Genomic DNA, 23,995 nt, shown 5'->3' on the forward strand with positions numbered 1-23,995 from the left:
ATGTGCATGTGTGTGAGAGAAAAAGTATTTACGTGGTTAATTGGTTACTCTGTATACATGTGCGCTGCGTGTCGTCCTGACCCCTGAACCGACGGATTGTCCAATGAGACGGTAGAGGTCACCGGCTGGTAGTCACGCCTCATTGGCTGACTGATTAACAGCCGCCATTAACGTTGTACAGCAGGGAGATAGCGGAGTCGTTTAGCTAACAGGCTGCTGCGTACAACACGTGCACATCTGTTAAGAGAATCAATAACGGCGAAGCAGCAGACTGAAGCTGAACACAAGCTCTCATCACAGTGGGGCAATGGTACCGTGACTGGAAATATACAAATGCTTAATGTCGGGAACCACTGAAAACGTGTTTCTGTTGCTTAAACTTAGCCAAAGTACTTTGTATTTAAAGTGTCTAGCAACATTTAAGAGACTAAATGGCTGGATTTGTTAGTTAAAGTGCCTCTGAACGTCTTGAATACCTAATCTGAATTGTATAACAAAATGCTAGGAAAATAGGGTTGACTTTGATATGCTTATTGTAGCGGACCAATTAAAGAGCATAAACACATTTAACTACTCCTAAATGTTGTGTTCTTCTGGATTACTCACCCAAATTTGCATGACAAAACGTCTATATGCACATCAGATTTGACATTTTACGTTGCCTTTTAACACAGTCATTGTTAGAGGTGATTTGAATGAGCCGAGCACTGTTGGGAAAACCAACAATGGACTCACTAAGAAAAGGAAAACAAAGGGAATAATGGTATCTATGCAAAACAGCTGTTTGAATAACTGCTCTGCTGTCCATCAATTATTTCTACTTCCTACAGAAAACCAAGAAGAAGGCAAAATAAAACACGCTTTTTTTAATATCCCCACTTTTTCATCCTCCTCCTCACCTTTAGCCTTCTTTCCTCCGAAGCAGCCGGCGTCGTCCTTTTTCTTCCTCTGTGGTCCCGCCGAGCCGGGGGCTTGCAGCGTCGAGGGGTCCTGGAACCTCTCGGCCCCCGGCACCTCTTTGTGGACGTGGTAGGACAGATTCCTCATGATGCACACGCAGTTCTCCACGGACTGGGAGGTGAAAGAGACAGAGTTGTTGTCATTTTGTACAATCATATGAACGTTTTGCATTAGATATGTGTGTTAGTGGCACCTTGTTGTCCATGTCTTTCTTCCCGACGGCTGATTGGAGAGCGTGCAGCAGGGCGTCCACCAATCCCTCGCATTCCCTCAGTCTGCGGCGAGCCTCGGCCCCGTCTGAGCTCACATTTCTGTAGAAAGAAAGTGAAACGTGAACACCGTCAGTGAGCAGGAGAGGCATGTCAAGGAACAACCAGATTCAACCAGGAATAAGATCCACGATACAGATCTTCTGCAATTTCTGCAGCCAATCAGTGCGTGTTATTTTGAATTCTGACTCCTAAGTGTCTACTATACAACATACTAAGGTATGCATGGTATTGTAGGTGTTTTTGTAATGTCCAAAAGAAATATCTTGGCCACTAGTCATTATCTTAAATGCATGTATGTATGTGTGTATGTATGTATGTATGTATGTGTGTATGTATGTATGTGTGTATGTATGTATGTATGTGTGTATGTATGTATGTGTGTATGTGTGTGTGTGTGTGTGTATGTGTGTGTGTGTGTGTATGTATGTGTGTATGTCTGTATGTATGTATGTGTGTATGTGTGTGTATGTGTGTATGTGTGTGTGTGTGTGTGTATGTATGTATGTATGTATGTCGGTATGTGTGTATGTGTGTGTGTGTATGTATGTATGTGTGTATGTGTGTGTGTGTCTGTCTGTCTGTCTGTCTGTCTGTCTGTCTGTCTGTCTGTCTGTCTGTCTGTCTGTCTGTCTGTCTGTCTGTAAAATCACAATGATATTCCATTTTTAGTTTTAAGGTTCCCACAGAAAGATATTGGAGACTGGATAACAATGAGGTGCAGATATATAACTGTTAAATAAGACACTGTGGGGTTTTTTGGGTTCACATGTGACCCGTTATCCTTCCTGTACAATGCAATAAAGCCAGACAGCTCAAGGAATAAGCTTTAAAAGAATGATGAATATGAATGTATTTCTAGCTACAAAGAGAAATGCTGTCCATGTTTCATCAGACGGCTCTGAGCAGAGCTCCTTTAAACTCAGCCGCAGAGCTTCTGGGAGACCGACTGTGAACGGAGAGGCTTTAAACCGGGTTAAAGGATAGCCGGGGCTCCCTGCTCCTCACCGGGGACCTCATTTATGAGGGCTTCCAACCCACATAATCCCATTAGCCGACCTTCCAGTTAGTACTGGGGGGCAGTGGCTGTCCTGCAGAGGTAAGCAGAGCTGCAGTGTGCCCCTGAAACCGACACCCCACCCCCCTCTGCTGTATGAGGTTTCCCAAAAAAAGACACAGTGATTCATTCATTAATTTGCATGGATGTGACCCCCACCTATTGACCCACACCCAGGGGTCCCAGACATGTCATTTAGCTGAAGCTTTTTACACAAAATAACGTACACTGTAATGATGCCTAGAGGAGCAATTATTTGAACAAACACACTTAAGTATATTTGCGTCAGGGCTGGGTATCAAACTACCGACTGATTGGTAGACACGCATTTCCCCCAAAATTGGGCCCCTCATTTACTTACATTTTACCACAGGCATGAAACCTTCCCCAAGAATAATTGTACTTGTTATTGTCATCTACAGTCTGGAGGGTATTTACTTGAAATCACACACTTTAAATAAATAGGAACCACTTAGTATTTTTTGTATTCAAATAGTGCTTTGATTTACTAAAATGTGCCATCTGTAGTTTGAAGTTATTATAACAATCTCCTTAGAGCTCGTATACGACCGTCACACAGATCAGAATTCCCTCCTTCAAAGTCTTCATCATATTGTTGTGATAAATTCCTCTTAAAACAACTCAATTCTTTCACGTTTTTAACCAGAAACTGCATTTCAAGATAGCCTTTAAACACATCATGATCACATCATCGGCCCGATACTCATTTTTGATGAACAGAGCTTGAACGCATTATTTTGTAACTCAATGCAACCTACATTAACTGGCTCTTCTCCCGCTATTTTAAACATGGATTTGTTGCTAATCATGTAGCATTACGACCAAAGGCTTCTATTTTATATTTAATCTATATGTAGAACTCCATCCAACCACATCACCTGCGCTCCACTTATAAAACAACTGCCTGTCATCTCCATGCCCAGTGTGTATCTGTGTGTGAGTATCTCAGCTGTGTATAAACGGAGGGACGTACAGAAGTCAGTGCTAATTAAAACTAATCTTTGGCAGTTGGACTCTCATAAACTAAAGCCATCCGTCTCCAGCTGTCAGATATCGGTCACCACCTCCCCTGCAAATGGATCCAGAGCGGCGGCAGCGCTGGATTTATTTGACAGGAGTGTGTATCGGGGGCAGACGGACAGAAGAGTTTTATTGTCAGCTGTTTCATTTCCAGGAGTGTTTCAGGGAGCAGTTGTCCTGGTCGGAGGTTTATGGGCGGTGCATCTGTGGAGACCGAGCAGGTGGAGCTGTTGGCGCTGGACAGGTTGTCTGGTGGTGTGATATTTAGTGGAGGTCAAGGTGCTGATGAGTATTGATCTTTTTGGTCATTTAACATCTGTTGTAGTGATTCTGCACATGTAGCTAACTTTATACATCTCTCAGGTTCATATTTTTATTTTGTACCTCTACTCTGACATGTCTCCATGCTTTAATGCTCTCATTTTTCTCATACTGCCTGTGCTGCAGCACCTCTTTTCACCCTCTGTCTGAAACCAGAGCCCAGTTTGCTCTGATTGATTAGCTGGCCGGCTCTTTTGTCAACCGCTTAAGAGATGTCCCGCCCCTTAGCCTATCACGTACAATGTGTTGGAGCGTGAGCCAATAGAAGCAGAAGGTTTATGTCGTCATGTTCTGTAAGTAAACATCCAATGGAGGAGTTTCAGGTGTTTTCTACTTCATATTATACTTGGATTTTTTTCAGCTACAGAATAGTAGGTATTTGCACCAAAACAATTCAAATGAATAATAAATACTTTTAATATTTACTTTGATTAAAGATTGGCCAAATAAGTTAGATTTTCTTTCATTAGCGGTTAAACAGGACATAATTACCCCTGTTTGATCTTTTTTTGTATTAAAAATCAGCTTCAAACAACTGTTTTTAATGAAGTTTCTTCCCAAAAACAACATTTTATAAGAACACCTCATGCCGTCAGAAATTGAGAAAAAGTGTTTCTGAATTCAGAGGTCTTTCTGCACACACACGTCAATCTGTCATTGTGATCTGTGTGTGTGTGTGTGTGTGTGTGTGTGTGTGTGTGTGTGTGTGTGTGTGTGTGTGTGTGTGTGTGTGTGTGTGTGTGTGATCAGATGGAAGGTGGGTGTTAAGGTCGCTCAGAGTCATGAGGCCATCAGAGGACAATAGAGCAGCTGGGACAAAGAGACTGAAGCAGGACTTATTGGTAAGGATGGAGGCGGATGGAGACGCCGCTGACCTCTGACAACGCTCTGCAAGGTCAACGGCACGACTGTGCAGGAGCAAGAAAATCTGACTTAAACCTGCGTGAAGACAATCATTATCATGGAAAGATATATTTAAAATGATGGATCAATTTGTTCTGCTTTGTATCAGTACCAAACAAGGATTTCTATTAAATCAGAAATATTTTTTCAAGCTGGGTTTTATCTGAAGCACTACAATAAATAATAAACCCAAAAATAATTGCCTTTACTTAATATTGTACAAACTGGGATTTTAATAGTGTATAGTCCATATTGCTATTTAAATGATTGTGCAGCCCTTGTTTGAAATCAAATTCATTAATGCTGTAATCAAACAGTGATTTCAGCATTTTAAAGTCATTTTTATCGAGCACTAAATGTTGTCCAACTGATCAAAGAAGCAGTTTTTTCCATCTCATCCATTCTTGTCGCCATTTCTGTTGCAACTGTCTGTCGCCATTGTTCTGTCCACAATGCCAATCATATCTATAAAGCCCTAATTGGATTAGAGCCAACAATAAGCACAACGCAAACAATAATTCCTTTTAGTTGGGAGGTGAAACAATGGTAAAGGAAAAGCTTTGTCATTTGAAATGTTGAATGGATCCTATTAACTCTACGCTCACACTATACTTTACCGCATTATTCACAGTTAAGCAGCGGATTGTAGGTTTGAAAAGCACTTTTATTCCCAGTCTTGTGATGGTACCAGTTCTAATACAGAACCAGCTCTTGTTCCCTAACCCTGGGCACCACAAAGGACAACACAAACACACACACACACACACACACACCTACACACACTTTATTACACAGTTTCCCTTTCACTGATCCCGCACCATAAACACAGTAAATAAGCCGGCGCCTATCGACAGAGGAGGCCATTATATTGAAACTATCCGCGGCTTTATGGAGCTGTAAGCTGTGTCTCTGTGAGTAAACAGATTCTCCATGGCATCGGCACTTCTCCCTGGAACACAAACCCTGCGTCTATGGCAACCGTGGGCTTGGTCACAGTTACCATGGAGATGTGTTTCTGTCAGCAGTGTCGCTTCATCGAGGGGTCGAGGGAAGGAGAGCGCGGGGGAAATAGAGAGACATGTGACATTATGGAGGAACGAGGTACTGATGTAGTTTCTGGGAAGACTGTTACGTTGTTAAGCTTGGACCTGAACGCAGGAACAAAAAGAGCCCAAAATAAAGAGCCACAACTGAGCTTAAAGAGGACAAATTAGTCTCCCTACTGGGACATGTCTCCATGCTTTAATGTTCAGAAAGCTCTTTATGTTTCTCATACTGCCTGTGCTGCAGCACCTCTTTTCACCCTCTGTCTGAAACATGAGCCCAGTCTGCTCAGCTCGGCTCTGTTGTGATTGATCAACTGCTTAGAGATGTCCCGCCCCTTGGCCAATCACGTACAATGTGTTGGAGCACTGGCCAATAGAAGCACAAGTTACATAGAGATGTCACTATGATACAAAAGTAAAACAAGGAGTCCAATGGAGGTGTTTCAGCCATGCTGTAACATTAGTTACTTTGATTTGGATTTTTTTTAACCAGAAACACACATTTCAAATGAATAGTTAATACTTGGTTGTGTTTTTTTGAAATATTTGCTTTGATTCCCGAAGTAAACTTTCGTATTTTAGAAGACTTAAGCTCTAAGTACCTCGCTAACCCTCTAATCATACTTCATACTATGCCCCTCTGGAGAAGGTTGGCAAAAAACAGTGTTCTAAAACACGAGGATATAAAAAGGGCGGGAAAAAACGAGCACAAAAAGGCGGGAAAACACAGACAGGAATTGAAACAAGATATGACACAAGGGGGGGTGTTATTACAAAATGAAGCGGGAAAAATAACATACAAAACCATGATCCTGACAAAGATGGTGAATAAGAAAGAAGTATGACAGGGAATGAGAGAAATCATGACAAAGACAGTGAGACCTCACACTGTGGCCCTGATGTAAAAACTTCCCAACTTCTCGCTGACTTTCCTCGTTTATTCCCCGTCTGTTCGTTAATGCATCTCTTCAACTCAGCAGCAAATGTTCTAAAATTATAAGCAAGTTTCCACATTTCTACAGCCGGGGAAAAAACTGTCTGGAAAGCATCTTATGTGTGAAATCATTTCTGGTGCTTTCTGTCCGTTGGATGTTATATTGTTCTGGATTCAAACCAGCAACTGCGCAGCGTCTACTCCAGCAGACGCTCGGGCCTGGATCGCAGTCTAGACGGGCGTGATAACCCACACACTGTACACACACTCCGTCTCTCACATTTGACTACAGTCTGTCATTTTGAGTGGAAGCCAAAGTGATAGCAGCAGAGGAGAGGGGGAACTTGGACACGGAAAGCTACTTGGAAGTTAATAACAGGAATTTCACTCGTCTTCCTCGGGTGATGACAGCATTTACGACCCAGAGACATTTGACTGAGGGTTTGCAGTTTCTGAGCAGCACTCTTTACACCTAAATTACCTTCAGTTTGAATATGAGGTGTTCAGCTGGCGGGGAGAGTATCATTTTGCAACTGGGAGGCTTTTGGATTTCTCTGATGGCGTGTAAAGGTGCCACTCGCGATTCTAAATCTTGAATAATAAATTAATCATTTACTCCTGAAAATGCTAGAAAACCATGAGAAAATCCTCTTGAAATTCGACGTGTTTTCGTCTGAATCCCTGTCATGAAAGAAGGCAAACTCATGCTCAGATTCTAAAAGCTGGTAATCGGGAGTTGATGTTTTTTTAAAAGTAAAAAAATAGTTTTCTACGCCAATCATTACAAAAACAAAACATATTTCAATGAAAACATGTTCTTTGGCTGGTTCAAAAAGCTAAAATAAGTGACTACTCTTAATAACTACAATAACAAGGTAGTTATGTCTGCTTTTTAAACGTTGATGATAAAACGTTAGACTTTATAGGAAAGTCAGACAGACATTTGGAGTTGTTTTGGTGTTTCAGTGTCCAAAAACTATCTTTAAAAAACAATAGGAAAACACCCGCGTAGCTATAACCATGTTTAACAATATATTTTATTAATAGAACATAAGACTTTAATACTATTCTGTGGCTGTGTTGGTCTTTCCATTGCCTGTAGGGTTTAAATTAAACTATATTTAAAAGAAAATGCTTTTATTGACCCAAACTAAATAGGAGGGATGGAGTTATGTTTTTTAGGGGTTTTAGTGTTGATACCTAACCTTTCAAAATGATCTAAAAAACAAACAGTGTACGTATAACCGTGTTTAACACAGGTAAGTGATTTTATTGTGGAGGTGTTGAACAGATTGAGCACCTCCTAGTGAGGCAGCAGGCTGACTGTAAACAGGTTTAAACCAAACAATCACCCTTTAGCTTCAGCTGAGAGAAATGCGATTGCAAAGACCATCTACGAGTAAGTGAGGGCGCATCCACGCCATTATCTCAGACTACAGACAATACTGAAACAGACCTTCAGTTCCTAAAAACAAACGGAGCAGACAGGGTCAGCAGGATCATGTGAGTCACACCACTTCAGCAGAGCGACGTCACTGTGGAAATGGAGGAGTTAACACTACTTTGGAGGAAAGAACAACTCAAGGTTTCTGTTTACAGACACTGAAAGCAGAGCAGTGTGACTCATTCACAGAGGCAGGAAGGACTGAAGCACATGGTTTAGGACATCTTCCTTCATAGGTTTAGGCTTTCTATTAAAGATAGACCAATTTATAGGACCAATTAGTGACATTTTTCAATGTTCAGCATTATATTGACATCATAACAGCAAGCAACACCTTTGACTGTAGTTTCAAGATCTAGTTCTGTACAATTATGTCACAGAAATTGATTGCAAAGGGCTTTAAACTATAAAGTCAATAGAGAAGCAGCAATTAACTCAGATATAACCTGGATTATTGTTAAATTAAATTGGAATTTTAGCAATAATAATGTCATGATACTGTTTTATTATTAAAACAACTGACATCTACTTTACAGGGGTCGAGACAAAAGCCGAATTGACGGTGTTGAATAAATACTTAGTGCTTTATCGAGAATAACAAATACAATATTGACATCATGTATTGGCCTTGGGTTTCTAAATAACATCCATTTCTCATCCAAATCTCATATCGCTACGTCTAATTAAATCCAAGGTTTGTTTATTGTTTTACTCACCAACAAAATGAAAGACATATTGACTCGGTGTCGTGAGGGAGAGATTTGCACTGTGGACTCAATCTATCTCCTCTCGGCCTGAATAAGCCTCAGTCTAACTTCATTTGTGTGATTATTTAATTGTAGCCTGTTGGTTTGAGGCTAATGCTGCTCATTGTTCCCAGGGTGGAGTTATATTTGTTTCAGAATGACACGGAACAAATAGAGGAGCTGAGGTTCATGTTCTTCTGAAGTTACCCAGCAATCCCGTTGAAGACGGACAACAGAAATACTTCACACATCTCACATATCATACATTCTTCTAGCACTCAAAGAATTTTAACCTGACCCTGGCTCAGAGCCGACAATGCACATTTGCAGTCTCGTATGTGTCTCACCTGTCCGCAGATACAACTGCTCGGTCAGTAAAAACCTTCAAGGCTGTCCGCTTGTTAAAGGTCCCCTCTGTTAAACCCAGGACCATCTCTATAACATGTCAACCCAAATTGAGTTCAACCTGAAGGGTTCTGAGATCTGTTTACACACTTCTGCCTAATATCTTTCTGAGTTATTCCACATTTAAAACTGGTTTAGTTTTGCTTAAGCTTTTTTGTTTGAGACTGAGTGTCCTAGGTTTGCTTGAACCTAACCCTAACCTTGCTTGATATGTCTTGTTTTGGTATGTACATTTAGCCATTTTACAAGTGCTTGATCAGGAGGCATTCTATGTAAGGCTGCAGTGTTGGGACTTGTGGATCATGGATTATCAAGTTGGCTTTAAAAGGTTATTGTTTCATTTCTTGGAGCCCAAGCTGACAGTTTCAAATTGCTTGTTGGATCAGAATCAGAATCAAGTTTATTGCCAGGTACCTTTACACATTCAATGAATTTGATTTGGTGTATGGTGGTGCGAACATAAACAATTTAATCCTCTGTCCCAAATATATACAGTTTGTCAATCACATGACTAGATAAATACATAAGACTTTCCCAATTAAGAAGTTTGTACCGCGAAAAGTTTGGAAATTCTGCATAAAAAACGTTTCTGCCCAACAACTATCAGTTCTGGTTTAGGCTATGATTCTGTGGTAAGGTTATTTTAACGTCTGGTGCATCAAAACAGCTGTGCACATCCAAAAACTTTAAAAAAGGGTGTAGGACCAATAGGAGACAGCTTTTAATTGCTCATAAACAAAAGTACTATTGAACAAGTTTGCCTTTTCAGAGTAAGAACTCCAGATATATTCAAGATTTGGAAAAACAAATCAAGACTGAATTATGGTAACAATTTAATGTATGACCTATAGTTTTTAGAAAGCTGTATATCTCCAAACTTCAACACCAGCATTTTTAGGCCTAATAAAATGTAATCCCAGTGGTGTATGAATGTTAGTATTCCTCTGAATCAATGGCTTTACTCAGAAACCACAGTGACTGAATCCCCATCAGCTCGATGCACGTGTAAATCACCTTGGTGCTAACCCTACCTGAGGCAGCCGGAGGTGTTCTTGAAGACGGTGGTCCACTCGGCGTCCCGCGGCTTGGAGTCCTCGTTGGGCTCGTGCTCCCAGCCCGAGTGGGGGATGATGACCTCGTTGGTCAGGGTCTGCAGGCCGTGGTTAATGATCACCATCTTCAGGGGTTCGTAGGACGACAGGTTCCACAAGGTTCCTGTGGAGGGAGGGGAAAGAAGAGAGACATTAAAATAGGTATTAAAAAGATTGTGATCAGGGTAAAGAAATAGGTGGTTTTAGACATTGGACTATTAAAGGAATAGGGAAGATATAAGAAGAAAATATCTGAGAAATATGGAAAAGTAGTAGAGTAGAAGTGATGAAATATAACTCGAGCTGTACAGCAGCCAAACAAACAGAAGTGCAGACTTTAGAGCTGCAATCAAAACCACATTATGACTTAGTTATAATATAGTTGTTCATCAGTGCGGCATGGCACCAAATGGTCCTATTGCACTTTATAAATAAATAAAAACACTACAAGAGTTTTATTATGATGCCATGAGGACGATCACTGTGTCCTGATCGATACTGAGCTTGTAGATGTTTCTATATTTTTCTGCTATAGAAATAGTGAGGTGCCCGTGAACTTATATTCCTTTATGTGATTTCCACACCAATGCAGTGTCACTAATATACCAATTGGAGCTAATTGAGTGTACTGTCTTCAATAGAAGGTAACCACTCAGACAGCGTGTATCCATTACCTCGTCCTATAACTCACTCAATCAATCCAAACGGGAGAAAGAGCATTTTCTCTCTTTACCTGAAAATGTAAAAAGCAGCCTATTTTATACATCTGCACAAAGAAGGGAAACTAAATTGAGCGGGATACGTGCGCCCTGAGGTTTAACAAAAGAAGGGCAGGAGGATAAGGAGAGATTTTTGGCAGTAAAGCTAGGCAGCAATAAAAATCAGATGGGTTTTCAATCTGACACGTGAAGCTCTGAGAAGAAAAATGTTCCAGAAGACTTTGAAGTCGATGTTTGACACAAGTTCACTTTTTATTAACCCGCCCTTTATGGCTTCATCTGTCATCTCTTATCACCCTCTTTCTTTTTACGTTAGCTGGTATTCTGATCTGGAGATCTGTTATTCTAGACTAGAGGTTACAATATGTGACACTATTGATCACATTTAAAGTAAGGCCACTGTAACCAGTTACTGTTTGCAGTCCAATGGATGTATAGAAAATGCTGCTTTATCGAATAACAATCGCAATAGCCTGTGCATTTACATAACCGTGAAAGGACGCAATTTTATTCAGTATGAAATGAGTGCATGTGAACGTGTGTGTGTCTAAGACAGAGAAACAATGCCTTAGCCAAATGAATGTACCACACATTAAGAAAACAGTTTGCAAAAAATGGAAAAAAACGATCCAAATGTAGTTTTTGTATTTTTGAAGATGCTTAAAGTTTTGCATGTTCGACTTATGGAATACACAATGCAAAAGGATCAGTCGACTGCACACCCTTGATACTGTTTGTTTATTATATTGAAATTGAATCGCAATATTGTCCTGAATAAAGTCTTATAGACAACTATTGCCCGACTAATTTGATACTAAAGAAAACGTTTAATCAGGATGTTATCAGGAACGTTTGAAGACGTAAAAAGGGACTTATTCCTGTGATTTCTAATGGGGTTTATGCACATATAACTTTTAAATCTAATGTCCAACTCAATCTAAAACCAAGTGTAGGAAGTACACGAGTTCAGATTTGATTTGAGTTATGATTGGAAGTACGTGTCACATCCACTGTGTTCGGGAACAGGCCAAATCTACAAACTACAATACCCGCGTTTCTGATGTTTTAACAACAGCAGCATCTCCCTGTTCCTTTCACCACACACAGTATATTTTCCTCACATCCCTCCCTACACACACACACACACACCCTTGGTACTCTCCCACGCCTCACAGTTTCCAAACCTCCGATCCAACAACAGCCGGCAGCTAAAGCATTTTGATTAAACAAACACAAATCCACACGTGAACGCATACGCACAACAGTTTGTATACACGTGCACTTAGCATATATAAATGCTCTGTTACACACATGTACCGACACCCACAGTCTGTGCCTCCCGCCTGTCCCGCAATAACAGACCATTAGCGGAGCAGTGAAACTGTCACACTCCCTCGGCCTGTTCTTTAAAACAGTTTCAGTACATTTTCCAGATGGTCAATATTTCCTCTGTTAAATCACGCTCGGCGGATAGACCCAGGCTAAAAATAGATCCAGTCCTTCTGGTGTGGTTGCGCCTGGAGAGAAAATGGTTTCCTTGGCCAAGACATTGAAAAAAATAGTCAGTAGACTAATCGGCGTACTGTGGATATTTAAAGTTTGAATGCAACACATGACTCTTCCACTTAAGCCCCTCTTGCATCTTTATTATATAACCAAGCAGAAAAAGGGCTACAAGGCCACCAGTATCATATTGGAAAGCTATTAAACAGATCAATAAGCTGAGGTGTCCGAAGTCCTACAGCGAAGCAGGATATTGAACACACACTTAAGCCTCAAGCCATCTTTATAATCCTGTGTGCTTAACAGATCATCATTATAGGACAGGAAAGTGCGGTGAGGATATTTGACGTTTTACACACAAGCGGCAACCTCCAGGTCTGGAAAGTGAGGCCAAAGCGTAAATGCTTTAATCCTGCTAGTCCACTGGTTGCAAAAACAGATCCATTTGTATAGAAGTCTATGAAAAAATTTGAATTTTTTACTCTGATTTTATTTTCCAGACACGGTTATGTTCTCAATTGCTAACTTCAAATCTTGTTCAATACATCATGATGTTCATTTCCTTAATTATGGTCCCATTTAGAGTGAGTGGGACAATAAAGAAGCATGTCTTTGATGGCGGGGCTGTCTTGTTATTGACAGGTACCAATCAGTGTTGTCCTATTTAGGTGGTGTCCAGGGATTCTTCTTGAAACTTCACAATGTTTTCTGTTCATGAAAGTAAAGTGCACCGTTGTACTGAGCTTCATCCTCTAAAAGATGGCGTCTGGCAAAAAACAAGGTCGTGATGGCCAAAATCGAGACGTCAAAACAGTAATACACAATCCAATGGGTGAGCTCAGAGTCACTGAGTCCACTTCTTATCTAGTCTATGTTTTGGATCATCTGCTGTAACTGTACGACCTCTTAACTCCCTATAAACCCAGGATGTATGACCATCAAAACCATCACACTGTACTTCATCCAGTTGATCCACAGAGCTTCTTGTAAGCACAACATTGCCTGTGAGATTAATTCCAGTGGAAAATGTCCCCAATGCCCCAAACAACCAATATTCACAGAACTGCATTGTTAAATGAACGCTGCTTTAATGTTGTGCTTCATGCGTTTGCTATAAATTCCATGCACCTATGCAATTAAAATGGATTTTTGCCAGAAACACTTTCATGGTTTGTTAAACTTAGGCGAAAACCAGCTGAGATTTGGTTTTAAACATATGGATGATCTTCCATCAGCATAATAAAAGCTTGGATTGATGAAATTGAAACCGTATTAGACTTATATTTATGTGTTTATTGCAGATGTTTACCCAGATGAAGGTGTTGAGCGAGTGGTTGGTCAGCACTGTTTTATTGAAGGGTTAGAGATTGGTAATTTTCCTGATTGCACAGCTAAGTGCATAAGTATTTGAAACTCAGGTCTCACAAAAAGCAGTAAAGCAGTCATTACTCAGTGTGGTGCACGATGCAAGTGCATGCATTTAAATCCATGTAAGCAGTGAGACAAATATGTATATATATATATAAGAAACAGATGGAAAACCATGTATTTTTGCAGTCTTGTTCAGTGATTTTAAATATAACTTGCCCTGTGTTGATTGCTCTTAATAACTCTTATTTGACAAACCAACAATTTGCCTTTGGTAACACACCCACTCTTTGCCTGGAGCATGTTTTTTTTGCACTCTCTTTTTTTATACGCTGTAATTTGTCATTTATTTCAACCCCACACTTGAGAAGGAAGTATCAGAAACTAGGCATGAGTCACATTAACAACAAATGTGCTCTCGCCGTGTGTGTATTCTGCCAGCTAACACTGATGCCTGCCAGGCTGACAGCTTGATTACCTCTATTGTTGTGTCATTAGCATCAACTTTACTTATGACAAGCAACATTTAACATGCTGTCAATACAAGACCCAGAAAAAACGAAGAAAAATAAATAAAAAAGGGCAACTGAGGAGAGATCTGATTCATGTACCCATTCAACGATGCGCTCTTATTTTGAAGGACTGATGAAAACCATTGTCAAATGTGCCACTTTGTAACGAACAACAAAAAGGTCTATTTTGATTATTTTTTTTGTCATTGAAAAGTCTGGAAGAGCCAAGTTATACCATTTGTAAAACTATGAATTCATTCAAATAGAAAATGTATGGCAGACTTTGTGATATGGGGAAATAAATACAGTGATTTAGACCTCTCACTCCCTGGTTGATAGACATGCAGGTGTCGTGTTTAGAAAATATACGGTAATATGTCACTAAGGATCCAGGTGTCCGAATCAAGATATAACACACACTACACAAACACACAAGAAGCAATACTGAGAAATGAGCTGAATGGTGTGTGCTTCCTAAATTGTACACTGTGCATGGTCAGTGTTGTTTCGACATCATCATAAAAACAGGTGCAAGAGCCAATAGAGTAGATGCAGGAATGAGTCCTTAACCCGGATATGAGTTAGTATTTTTGTCACTGCCGGTTCCCTCGTCTTGTTTTTTTAAAACCTCTTTATATGATATTATTATATAATATATAGAACTATATATTTAGGTAACTTCAATATGCCAATGTCTTAGTTTTACTTGTCTTGTGCATATGAGCAAATAAAGCACCTTGCAAAAACAAATCAACATCATACACTTTACAAAAAGTACTTCAGCTTATAGATGGATACCCGAGTCTGCATGCAAGAAGTACCACCCGCCACCCCCCCCCCTACGCCTCTGTCTGTTCTCCATCACCTCCAGTATTCCCGCTGAAGCTCTGCTCAGGGAATCAGTCAGCTTGACACTGATCACATATGCTAGAGGGGAAGGGAAAGGCATGTCTTTGCGGTGGCTGTGATCCATCAAGTCCGACAGGCACACAGCCCACAGACACAATGTTATTTAAGATGACAGGGAGCTGTGAAAGTGACGATCTCCATCCCGCGTCCTGCCACTGTTTCAGGCCGCTGACTCTGCATTAGGTTTAGTGTATTTGCTGTCCTCTGTCAGCCTGTCAGAGGAAGGTGTGACGGAGATGTCCTGCTGTCAAGAGGTTGAGGCAGATAGCAGTTGGGATGTCAAAGACTTATTTAGCACGTGGAGTTTATGATTGACTACCTGGACTGTGTTTGGATTTGGTAGAAAACACCATTGGATTTTAGTTTAGTTTAGTGTCCTTTAAGATTGCAGTGATCATAAAATTGGTCGAGAGCAACAATGCTCATCCATCCACATCCATCATCAAAGGGATAATTTAGAAAAAGAATGGAAATGAAAATATTTAAAAGTCGGCATTTAAAAAATATTCCAGAAATTTGATGAAAAGTCAGATATTTTAAGAAAAAGAAATCATTTTGAATAAATACCGGGGAAATTCCGAAAAGTCAAAATTTTGAGAAGAAATGTTGTGAAGTTTGAAAAGAAAATAGAAATGAAAAACAATTGAGAGACAAAAAGTGTGTATTTCGAAGAAGATCATTCGGGCCATGTGAAGAAGGATTTAGAACAATGAGATATAGTGGGTCGTTTTTAAAAGTGGAAATTTAGAACAAAAATCGGGACTTTTTGGAAACAAAGTCTGAAATTTAATTTTAGGAAAAACTTATAATTTTGAGAACGAAATATTAAAAAATATTAAGAAAAATAATTGCATCAATATTTTCCATTCATAGGGAAAAGGTTTTTATCCTACTTTTAATAAAGTTTTATCCCACCAGATTTTGGCTCTTACATATGATGTTCATCTTCATCTTCATTGTAGCTTTTCTGTTAAGCTCTTCATACATCAAGGATGTTAAGGTCAACTGGAAAAAGGAGTCCAAATACAAAATACTTAATTATGATCCTTATGTTGTTCTGTTTTTTCCTTGTTTTTTTTATCTCAAATAGTCCTGATTTGAAGCTGAGCCACAATATACAATTCCAAGAGTTTCATAACTAAGTCGAGCTGCTTTGGAGATGTGAAATGTTATTCCTTACTGGTTTATTCATGTTGTTTATCTGCTGGGGAAAGTCTTGAAAGGATAAACAGTGCAATGAGCTGACCGTAAAGTAAAACAACTAAAAAGCAGAATGTGTGAAACTACTTTTTAATTTAGTGTGATACATTCCTGTAAACAGAACCCACTCAGCTATAAAACATATCCCCAAAGTTGAGAGAGTGAACTCTTCAATGAAAAAGGATTCTAAAGAATCTCATATTTATACGTAGTCACTGTCTTATCCAATAAACCTGTGATTAGTCTCAGTTTCCTTTGTCTTGAATCCAATCTAGCCACAGGGCGAGTTCAATATTAGCACCTGTCTCTTCAGTTATGTATTTTCACAAACAGATTTTGAATTATAAAAGCTTGACATGAACCAACAAGATTGAAGCATAAAAAAACAAGATTGGGAGCAAAGAGACATAATAAGTGAGCTAAATATTGATCAAAGGTTCTCCATTTACTCCCTTTTCTACCCTTTACTTCCTCCTCTTGACTAGGAAAGGGGCTGGAGTTAAGGCTAGTGCTAGTGCTATTTCTAAGGCAATGGCTAAAGATAAAACGTAGGCTAAACTAAGACTAAAGTTAAGGCTAAAACCAAGGCTAAGGCTACAGTTAAGGCTAAACTAAGGCTAAGGTCAATTTCAGGCTAAAGCCAAGGCTAAGGCTAAGGATGAGGCTAAGTCTAAGGCTACAGCTATGGCTAAACCAACAGTGAAGGCTAAAACTGATAGTAAGGCTGAGTAAAAGGCTAAAGCTGAAGCTAAGGCTAAGGCTAAAGCTGAAGCTAAAACTAAGGCTAAAGCTGAAGCTAAGGCTAAGGCTAAAGCTGACGCTAAGGCTAAGGCTAAAACTGAAGCTAAGGCTAAGGATAAAGCTAAGGCTAATTTAATTATCCAGGCAAATCTGGCAGGCATGTTGGTCTTCTTCTAGCTAGGGTATTAATTTAGTTCGGCCCATTACTGTTCTCCTCCTCCTCCTGCTCCCCCTTGTCCTTCTCCTCCTCCTCCTGCTCCCCCTTGTCCTTCTCCTCCTCCTCACCCCTTACCTAATCCATCACCCTCACAGTGCTGAAGAAGGCGCAGCAGGAGGAGGAGGAAGAGGAGGACTCAGTAAGTGGACTTACTTGGCGGAAGATTTATGTGTGTTAGTGTGTATTTGGGCGGGACCATCAGGCGCTGAGGTTGCTTGACAGGAAGCAGTTAATGAAATGAGGTGGGAAGGGCTTTAGGTGAAGGTGCACCGACACAGTATACGGTATATACAAGCTAACACACACATCTATAGGTATGCCTATCATGAACTCAGCAGGTCGTCCCATCGGATCATGGAGGGGGACATCATGTATGTTGCCCTTGAAATTGAAATTGACTTCACCATCACTTCTAAGTGTGCATACGTGTGGAGAGCAACAAGGAATACACTGATATTGAAAGTGCGTTAAGGCCAGTATAGTGAGAGGGTGTTAAAAAACAGGATATGGTGCAAACTCATAAACGTCTCAACCACAAACTATTTTTTTTTCTGCTGCAAAATGTACCTTAAGGTATCAATAAGCTTTTGAAGAACAGAATCAGCACTGACTGTGTCATGTTCAGTTTCAATATTAACACATATTCCAGTGTCTAGTTTATATATGAAGAATTGACAATTGAGCATTTTATAAAGGGGAATTTGTAAAGCTCGCATGGTTATTGCTTGAGCTTCTGTCAGATCCACTGAAGTATTTATTAGGAAGACACCAATCAAAGTTTTTAAGACACAATACCAATACGTTTTGGTGTCGGCCAATTACAAGATCAGATTGACGTTATTGAAAGTAAACTGTACTCTCTGCCTTACTGTGTGGACTGGGATCATTGCTTTCCTGACTTTGTAAAACAAGAGGCTAAAAAGAAAATGTTTAAATACATTAAATATCACTTAAAAATAATGGTATATAAGTTAGCATATTCACCCTTTGTCACGAGTAGCCGTTTGAATCAGCATTGGTTCATTTATTCAACTAATTACTTTCAGTTCATGCTTTCATAAATGTCCTAAACGTCAAAACTCAAGTGATGTTGGTTTAAGAGGATTTTCATTAAGATGGTTAACATTTTGACTCCCTCAAAGCTGTACATAGTATGTGCACTATGGCTGCTTTCCCCCCACAGCTGATTCTTAAAGCTCTTTATAAGGTTTAGTATTCAGAAGCCCATTTAGGTGCTTCAGACGGAAAACCTCCTCATAATAGTGATGTGTTTTTTATGTAAAACCCACACAACCTTGGCACAGATATACATGCGAGTGTCTAGACATCTTCTCTCTTCTAGCTAAAACTTGCTTTAAATGCGTTATCATCCAAACACAAGCAGGAGGCACCATAAATACGTGTCAGACCACAACACTCAGACGTTTCCTGCAGGAAAAACAGCAGACAAATCCGCTTAATAATCTACATTTCCACAGAGGGAATAGCTGCAGGGCACAAACAGCCTAGAGCCTACCGGGAGGGAAAATAAAATAACTGTGAACTTTACAAAGCTCTAAAAATATGAACGACTGGGCCGCCTGTCGTGTGTGTTGGAAAATAAACCACTTCCACGTCACCCGGCAGAAAAACAGAGCTCTGTGTGGTTTTGCAGGGACAGCACAAACTCTTAAAACATATGGGCTAAGAAAAAAAAGGGGGGTCTATATTTAAAACCCATACTTAATTGTAGAAAAACACGGTCTATTTTAGCCACACGGGCCGAGGCTGTAAGCTGAGCCTGCATTGTGACAGGTCGGTCTTTACTATGGAAACATAAGACTGGAGACAGGGAGGAAAACAGTGAGAGAGGAAGAGAAAATCAGCGAGAGCGTAGATAATGAATGAAGGGGAGAAGAAATTAGATTGAGCCAGGAAGAAGAGGGGGGGGTTAACGAGTGAGCGAGGGAAAGAGGAGGGAAAACAGAAAGGCCTCCCTCCATTCTGTCCTCCTTGTCTTGTGGTGCAGGGTTATTTTTAGCTACGATGGGGAGCAACACGGTGCTGTAAAGGCAATCATTTCTGCTGCGGCACAGTCATTGCTCAGCGCCACATCTCTGTCACAGCACAGGAGAGCACACACACACACACACACATACACACACAGGTGGAAACAAGCTTCTCAACAAGCTTGTTTTTTTTTCAAACTGGTGTCTCTATCAATGCTACGCCTGCACGGTTTGTACAAAAAAAGTTCATATTCTGACTAATAATTGGGATATTATCCGACATATTAGAGGGAAGGATTGTTTTTGAAACATTGTTCAGTGATTATTGTCATTAAAAAAGTATAATAAAAGGATCTTGATGTCATTCTTTTAATGCACCACCATCATAAATGAAATTTGTACTTTTTTTAAAATCAAATATTGCGCTTTCTGTGATTTAATCCATATTGCAAATTCAAAAAAACTTAAATTCAGATTCAGATTACTCTAATGACCATTAATCTTTACATAAAATGGAAATATATCTGCGAAACCGGAAAATAAAACACCCATTATACACAACACAACATACCGTTCACACACATAACCCCTAAAAATATCGTATTTTAAAGTCCTAAAACGACTAATTGGCTCTCATTATGCAAGTAAAGTGCTAAGTGGTTTGTTCTTCCTCTGGCTTGTGGTCCATCAGAATATTGCGTCAGAGCATGATACAATTTGTATTAGAATAAATAAGGTAATACACATTTAAATTAGGTAAGGGTGGAAGTGGCAGCATGTCCGAAGTAGGATCATTGAGGATTGGAAAGCGGGCTTATGGGTTGAAATGAGATATTCCTTGTGCCGCCGGAATGCTACCCTCTTCACTTTTCCTGAAACTGTAAAAATAACTTCAGAAGTACCTCTTCTTATGTCTTGGGGTGGAACATATTCTGTATTTATCACTTGGCGTTTACATCTCAAAGGTCAAGCATCTCGCTTTAAAGTCCTTCTCATTTTTCAACACGTGTGCACTGAAGACAAAAGCCCCCTCTCCGATGGCAAGAGAGCATACCAAAGTGTGACAGGTCGAAGCAGTCATGTTGGGGATTAGCTGAGGCACACGGAAAGACACACACACACACACACACACACACACACACACACACACACACACACACACACACACACACACACACACACACACACACACACACACACACACACACACACACACACACACCCTGTATTCCCAAGTCAGGGGGGCATAACCGCATCATGGCGTTTTAATCAATAGCCCCTTTTAAAGGAATTAAAGCATATTTCATTACACATTGCAGCTGTTAGCTTTTCCCTCTAAAATCAATGTTCATATAACATCTGCTTCTCTATAGAGACTCATTCCACTTTCTAAATGTGTTTGTACTAAACATTAAAGTAATGAAGCCTCACATTGTTTTATTATAATTTCTTTAAAACCATAATCTTTGTGACAGTTTATTGAGAGAAACTTCTATGAGCACTTAATTAGTTCATTATTGCTTGCTACTCTTTTAGGAATTTTAGGAGGAGAAAACTCCAAGACAATTTACTCTAAATGTGCCTCCACTATAATTTAAAGAAGGACTAATTAATGCTTTGAATGCAATATCTGCCCTCTAGTACACGGGGAGTTACGTAATTCAGTGCTAGTTCAGCAATCATTGTATCTTTTTATACGGGATGCCTCGGGCACGACTTATCAAATAATGTAAGGAGTCGTGGTGCGAAAATAGCACATTGTGAATTAAGCAGTACTCTGCTTCTTATTATAGTATGATTCAGACTGCATTACTATGCATGTGGGATTACGGGAGCCAGCGCAGTATATTCCTGGATGGAATATATAAGCGGTGGATTTATGCAGCCTGTGATTGGATGGGACTGGCATACGAGGGTACTATCATATCAGCTTAAAGGCTTCAAGGCAGCACTTTCCTACTCACTGTACGTGACAGAGTGTTGAGACTAATTAGGCAGACGGAGAGAGAAATCCTACAGTTAGCGGAGGAGACAGCCAACAGGCTTGGCATTTACAGCGCTTTGCAGGTGTTAGTTTTTTTTTTCATAATAAAGGAGTCTTTACCTGTGGCAAGTCAGCTGTTAAACTGTCTTAGAGAAAGAAGGCAGATTATCCAAAATCCATATAAGAGTTATTTTTTAATTAGTTTTAAGGAAAATATGAAAGTATTTAAAGGAAAGCTTTGCAAAGAAAGTAGTTGATGTGGTTGACAAATAAGGGCGCATTATAGGTGGAATATTTAAGGAAAATGTATGCAAGATGGCACGCATTCAAACGAGATACGCCTGTAATGATGATCATCTCTTCGTGCCATAATTCAGAGATAATAGACAGTATTTGCTGCAAAGCCGTAGTTTCCAGTGCAACATCTAATGTACCATTTCATCTCCCGGCATACCGATTGTTCCCAATACACTCAGAAATGTCTTGTTTCTTTAAGTGGCTCGACAGGAATTGCTCAAAGGCAACACAGGACCATTTATAGGTCTGTTCGGCACTTGAACTGGCGACTATAGCTCCCAGTCCAAGTCCCTACTGACTGAGCCACTGCCGGACTAATGATGTTACCCAGTCAACTAGTCAAGAATTTAAAAAGGCAAAAGGCCATATGACGAAGTACCTGTGTCTATTCCGGTTGAACCTCATTACATCAAGTGTTAAATATGTGGTGGTTCGTTCTTACCGGTGATGAGCTCTCGAACTTCCATGTCGTTGGTCTTCCTCAGCAGGCGGACGAGGGCCGGGATGCCGTCGCAGATCTTGATGGCCACCTTGTTGTCATTGTCCTTGCCGTAGGAGATGTTGCGCAGGGCGCCACAAGCCTTGCGGTGGACTTCAGACTTGGGGTGGTCCAGAAGGCTCACCAGAACAGGAATCCCCTTCAGCTGACGCACATCCTTCTTGATTTTATCGTTTTCGTAGCACAGGTGCTGCAGGTAGGCGGCGGCGTTGGACTTGACCGGGTCGATGGGGTGACCCAACATGGCGATGACTTCTGGGAGGTCTGGGTCACGCCAGCGCGGGTCCTTACGGATGCTGTCGACAGAGGGTGAACGTCGGCCTGCCATGCGGTCCAAGCTGGCCATGCTCCCCCTCTCCGGCTGGGCAAGCGGTGCTGAATACATGCCGTGGATGTAAGGGTGGCGCTCATCGATCAGCTCCGTCTCGATGGCTTCGTCTGGGTACCCTCTGATAGGAGATAAAGAAGAGAGGACAGTGAGGACAAGGGAGACGGACGAGGTAAATGGAGGGTGACTCAGACAGATTTGTCTGAGAGAAGAATTAGGAACCCGGGGGGAAGACTTTGAGAGAAGCTAACTGAGGAGAGAGCCTCTGACTAATGAGGGGAAGCAGAGGACGGGGTGATGAAGGGGTGAGAAGAGGTGGGAGATGGAGATAAGGAGTGCGGGACAGAGAGGTGGCGATCTGTGGTTTGGATGAGTTATAAACAGGTTAGTCACAGTTTCCCTCGCAGGCAGGTGGTGGCAGCACACACGTCAGACATCACCAAACGTAAAGTCTTAGAGAGTGATGGAGCGATAGTCACAGAGCAACAGAGACAAAGGAAACACCAAAGAAAAAGCTTTGAAGGAAAGTCTTGTGAAGTTTTTTTTTGTTAGGAAGCCACCATAAAGAGAAGGGATTTGATGTTTCCCCCCCCCAGGGAACACAGAAAAGAGCTGTGCTGTCCCCCCAGGGGAGACTCTGAGCCTCTGTGATGCCCCCGGGGCACTACACTAGCATGTGGTTGCTGAAATATAAATGACCCTGTCTTCTGGTCTCCTCTGCTAGCGTTAGCCTTGTTAGCATCACGACTGTTAGGGCTGCTCTACTCATCTTCAGTGAAAGTGTTCTCCTCTAGGGGAGGAAGAGGGGAGTTGCTTTTCTATGGTTTCCGTAGGGCGCCACTTCAATAAATCTCTTTTTCGGAAACGTCTATTATCTGCTCTCTCTAGGGTTCTTTACACCAAAATCATCTTCATAAATCCTTCGACGGGAACATGGGGAAATATATGGCGCTCAATTCTAAAGGACAGATCATTAACTGCTACTTGGAACAACACAGGTCATTGTTATAAATAAAGCTCTTTAATCATAGCAACTATGTTTTTAACTTGTAGGGCGAAGAAGCAGTCTGTGGAGTCACGATTCACAGAAAAGTATTTTTGGTTTTGGTTTTTTAACAAACCACTGAGTAGTGTAAAAGGATGGGAGAATGTTTGGTGGGGGAAAGTTAAGACATGGTGAGAGGAATTTAATTAGGGTTGTGTACTTATGCACAGCGTTTATCATCCCCCCGCCCACCCCACAGTTTGAGACTTGTTTATCCTCGTTATATAATCCATCTGGTCTCCTCTCACCATCTTTGATGTGCGGTGGTTGGTGGTGCAACGAAAAATGGTGGCCAATGCTGGTGGTTGGCAGAAAATGTCAAACCAAGCTCTAATTTTTAATGAGTTTTATGTTAATTATGTGTTTTTTTATAGTTCTTCACAGGCATGCTGGGATAAGAGAGAAGGGGGTGGCTATTCATGCCATCTCGCCTCAGCTCTGGTGTATTCCTCTGCAGAAACCACACAG

The 23,995-nt window shown here is 40.7% G+C and overlaps 1 protein-coding gene and 1 long non-coding RNA gene across 2 annotated transcripts in view; one reads left to right on the forward strand and one right to left on the reverse strand.

The window, feature by feature from the left end:
* LOC134873733 (splicing regulator ARVCF-like) overlaps positions 1–23,995 on the reverse strand; it is a 116,538-nt gene that overhangs the window by 46,799 nt on the left and 45,744 nt on the right. The window contains 4 exon segments of the mRNA XM_063897541.1: positions 900–1,071; positions 1,154–1,271; positions 10,158–10,341; positions 22,098–22,603. Of these exon segments, the coding sequence (XP_063753611.1) occupies positions 900–1,071; positions 1,154–1,271; positions 10,158–10,341; positions 22,098–22,603 (980 nt within the window).
* LOC134873734 (uncharacterized) lies at positions 192–4,708 on the forward strand. Its single transcript, XR_010166981.1, has 3 exons — positions 192–310; positions 906–1,078; positions 4,399–4,708. It is a non-coding gene; the product is annotated as an uncharacterized LOC134873734 (long non-coding RNA).

This window comes from Eleginops maclovinus, chromosome 12 (assembly GCF_036324505.1).
Source record: "Eleginops maclovinus isolate JMC-PN-2008 ecotype Puerto Natales chromosome 12, JC_Emac_rtc_rv5, whole genome shotgun sequence".
NCBI lineage: Eukaryota > Metazoa > Chordata > Actinopteri > Perciformes > Eleginopidae > Eleginops > Eleginops maclovinus.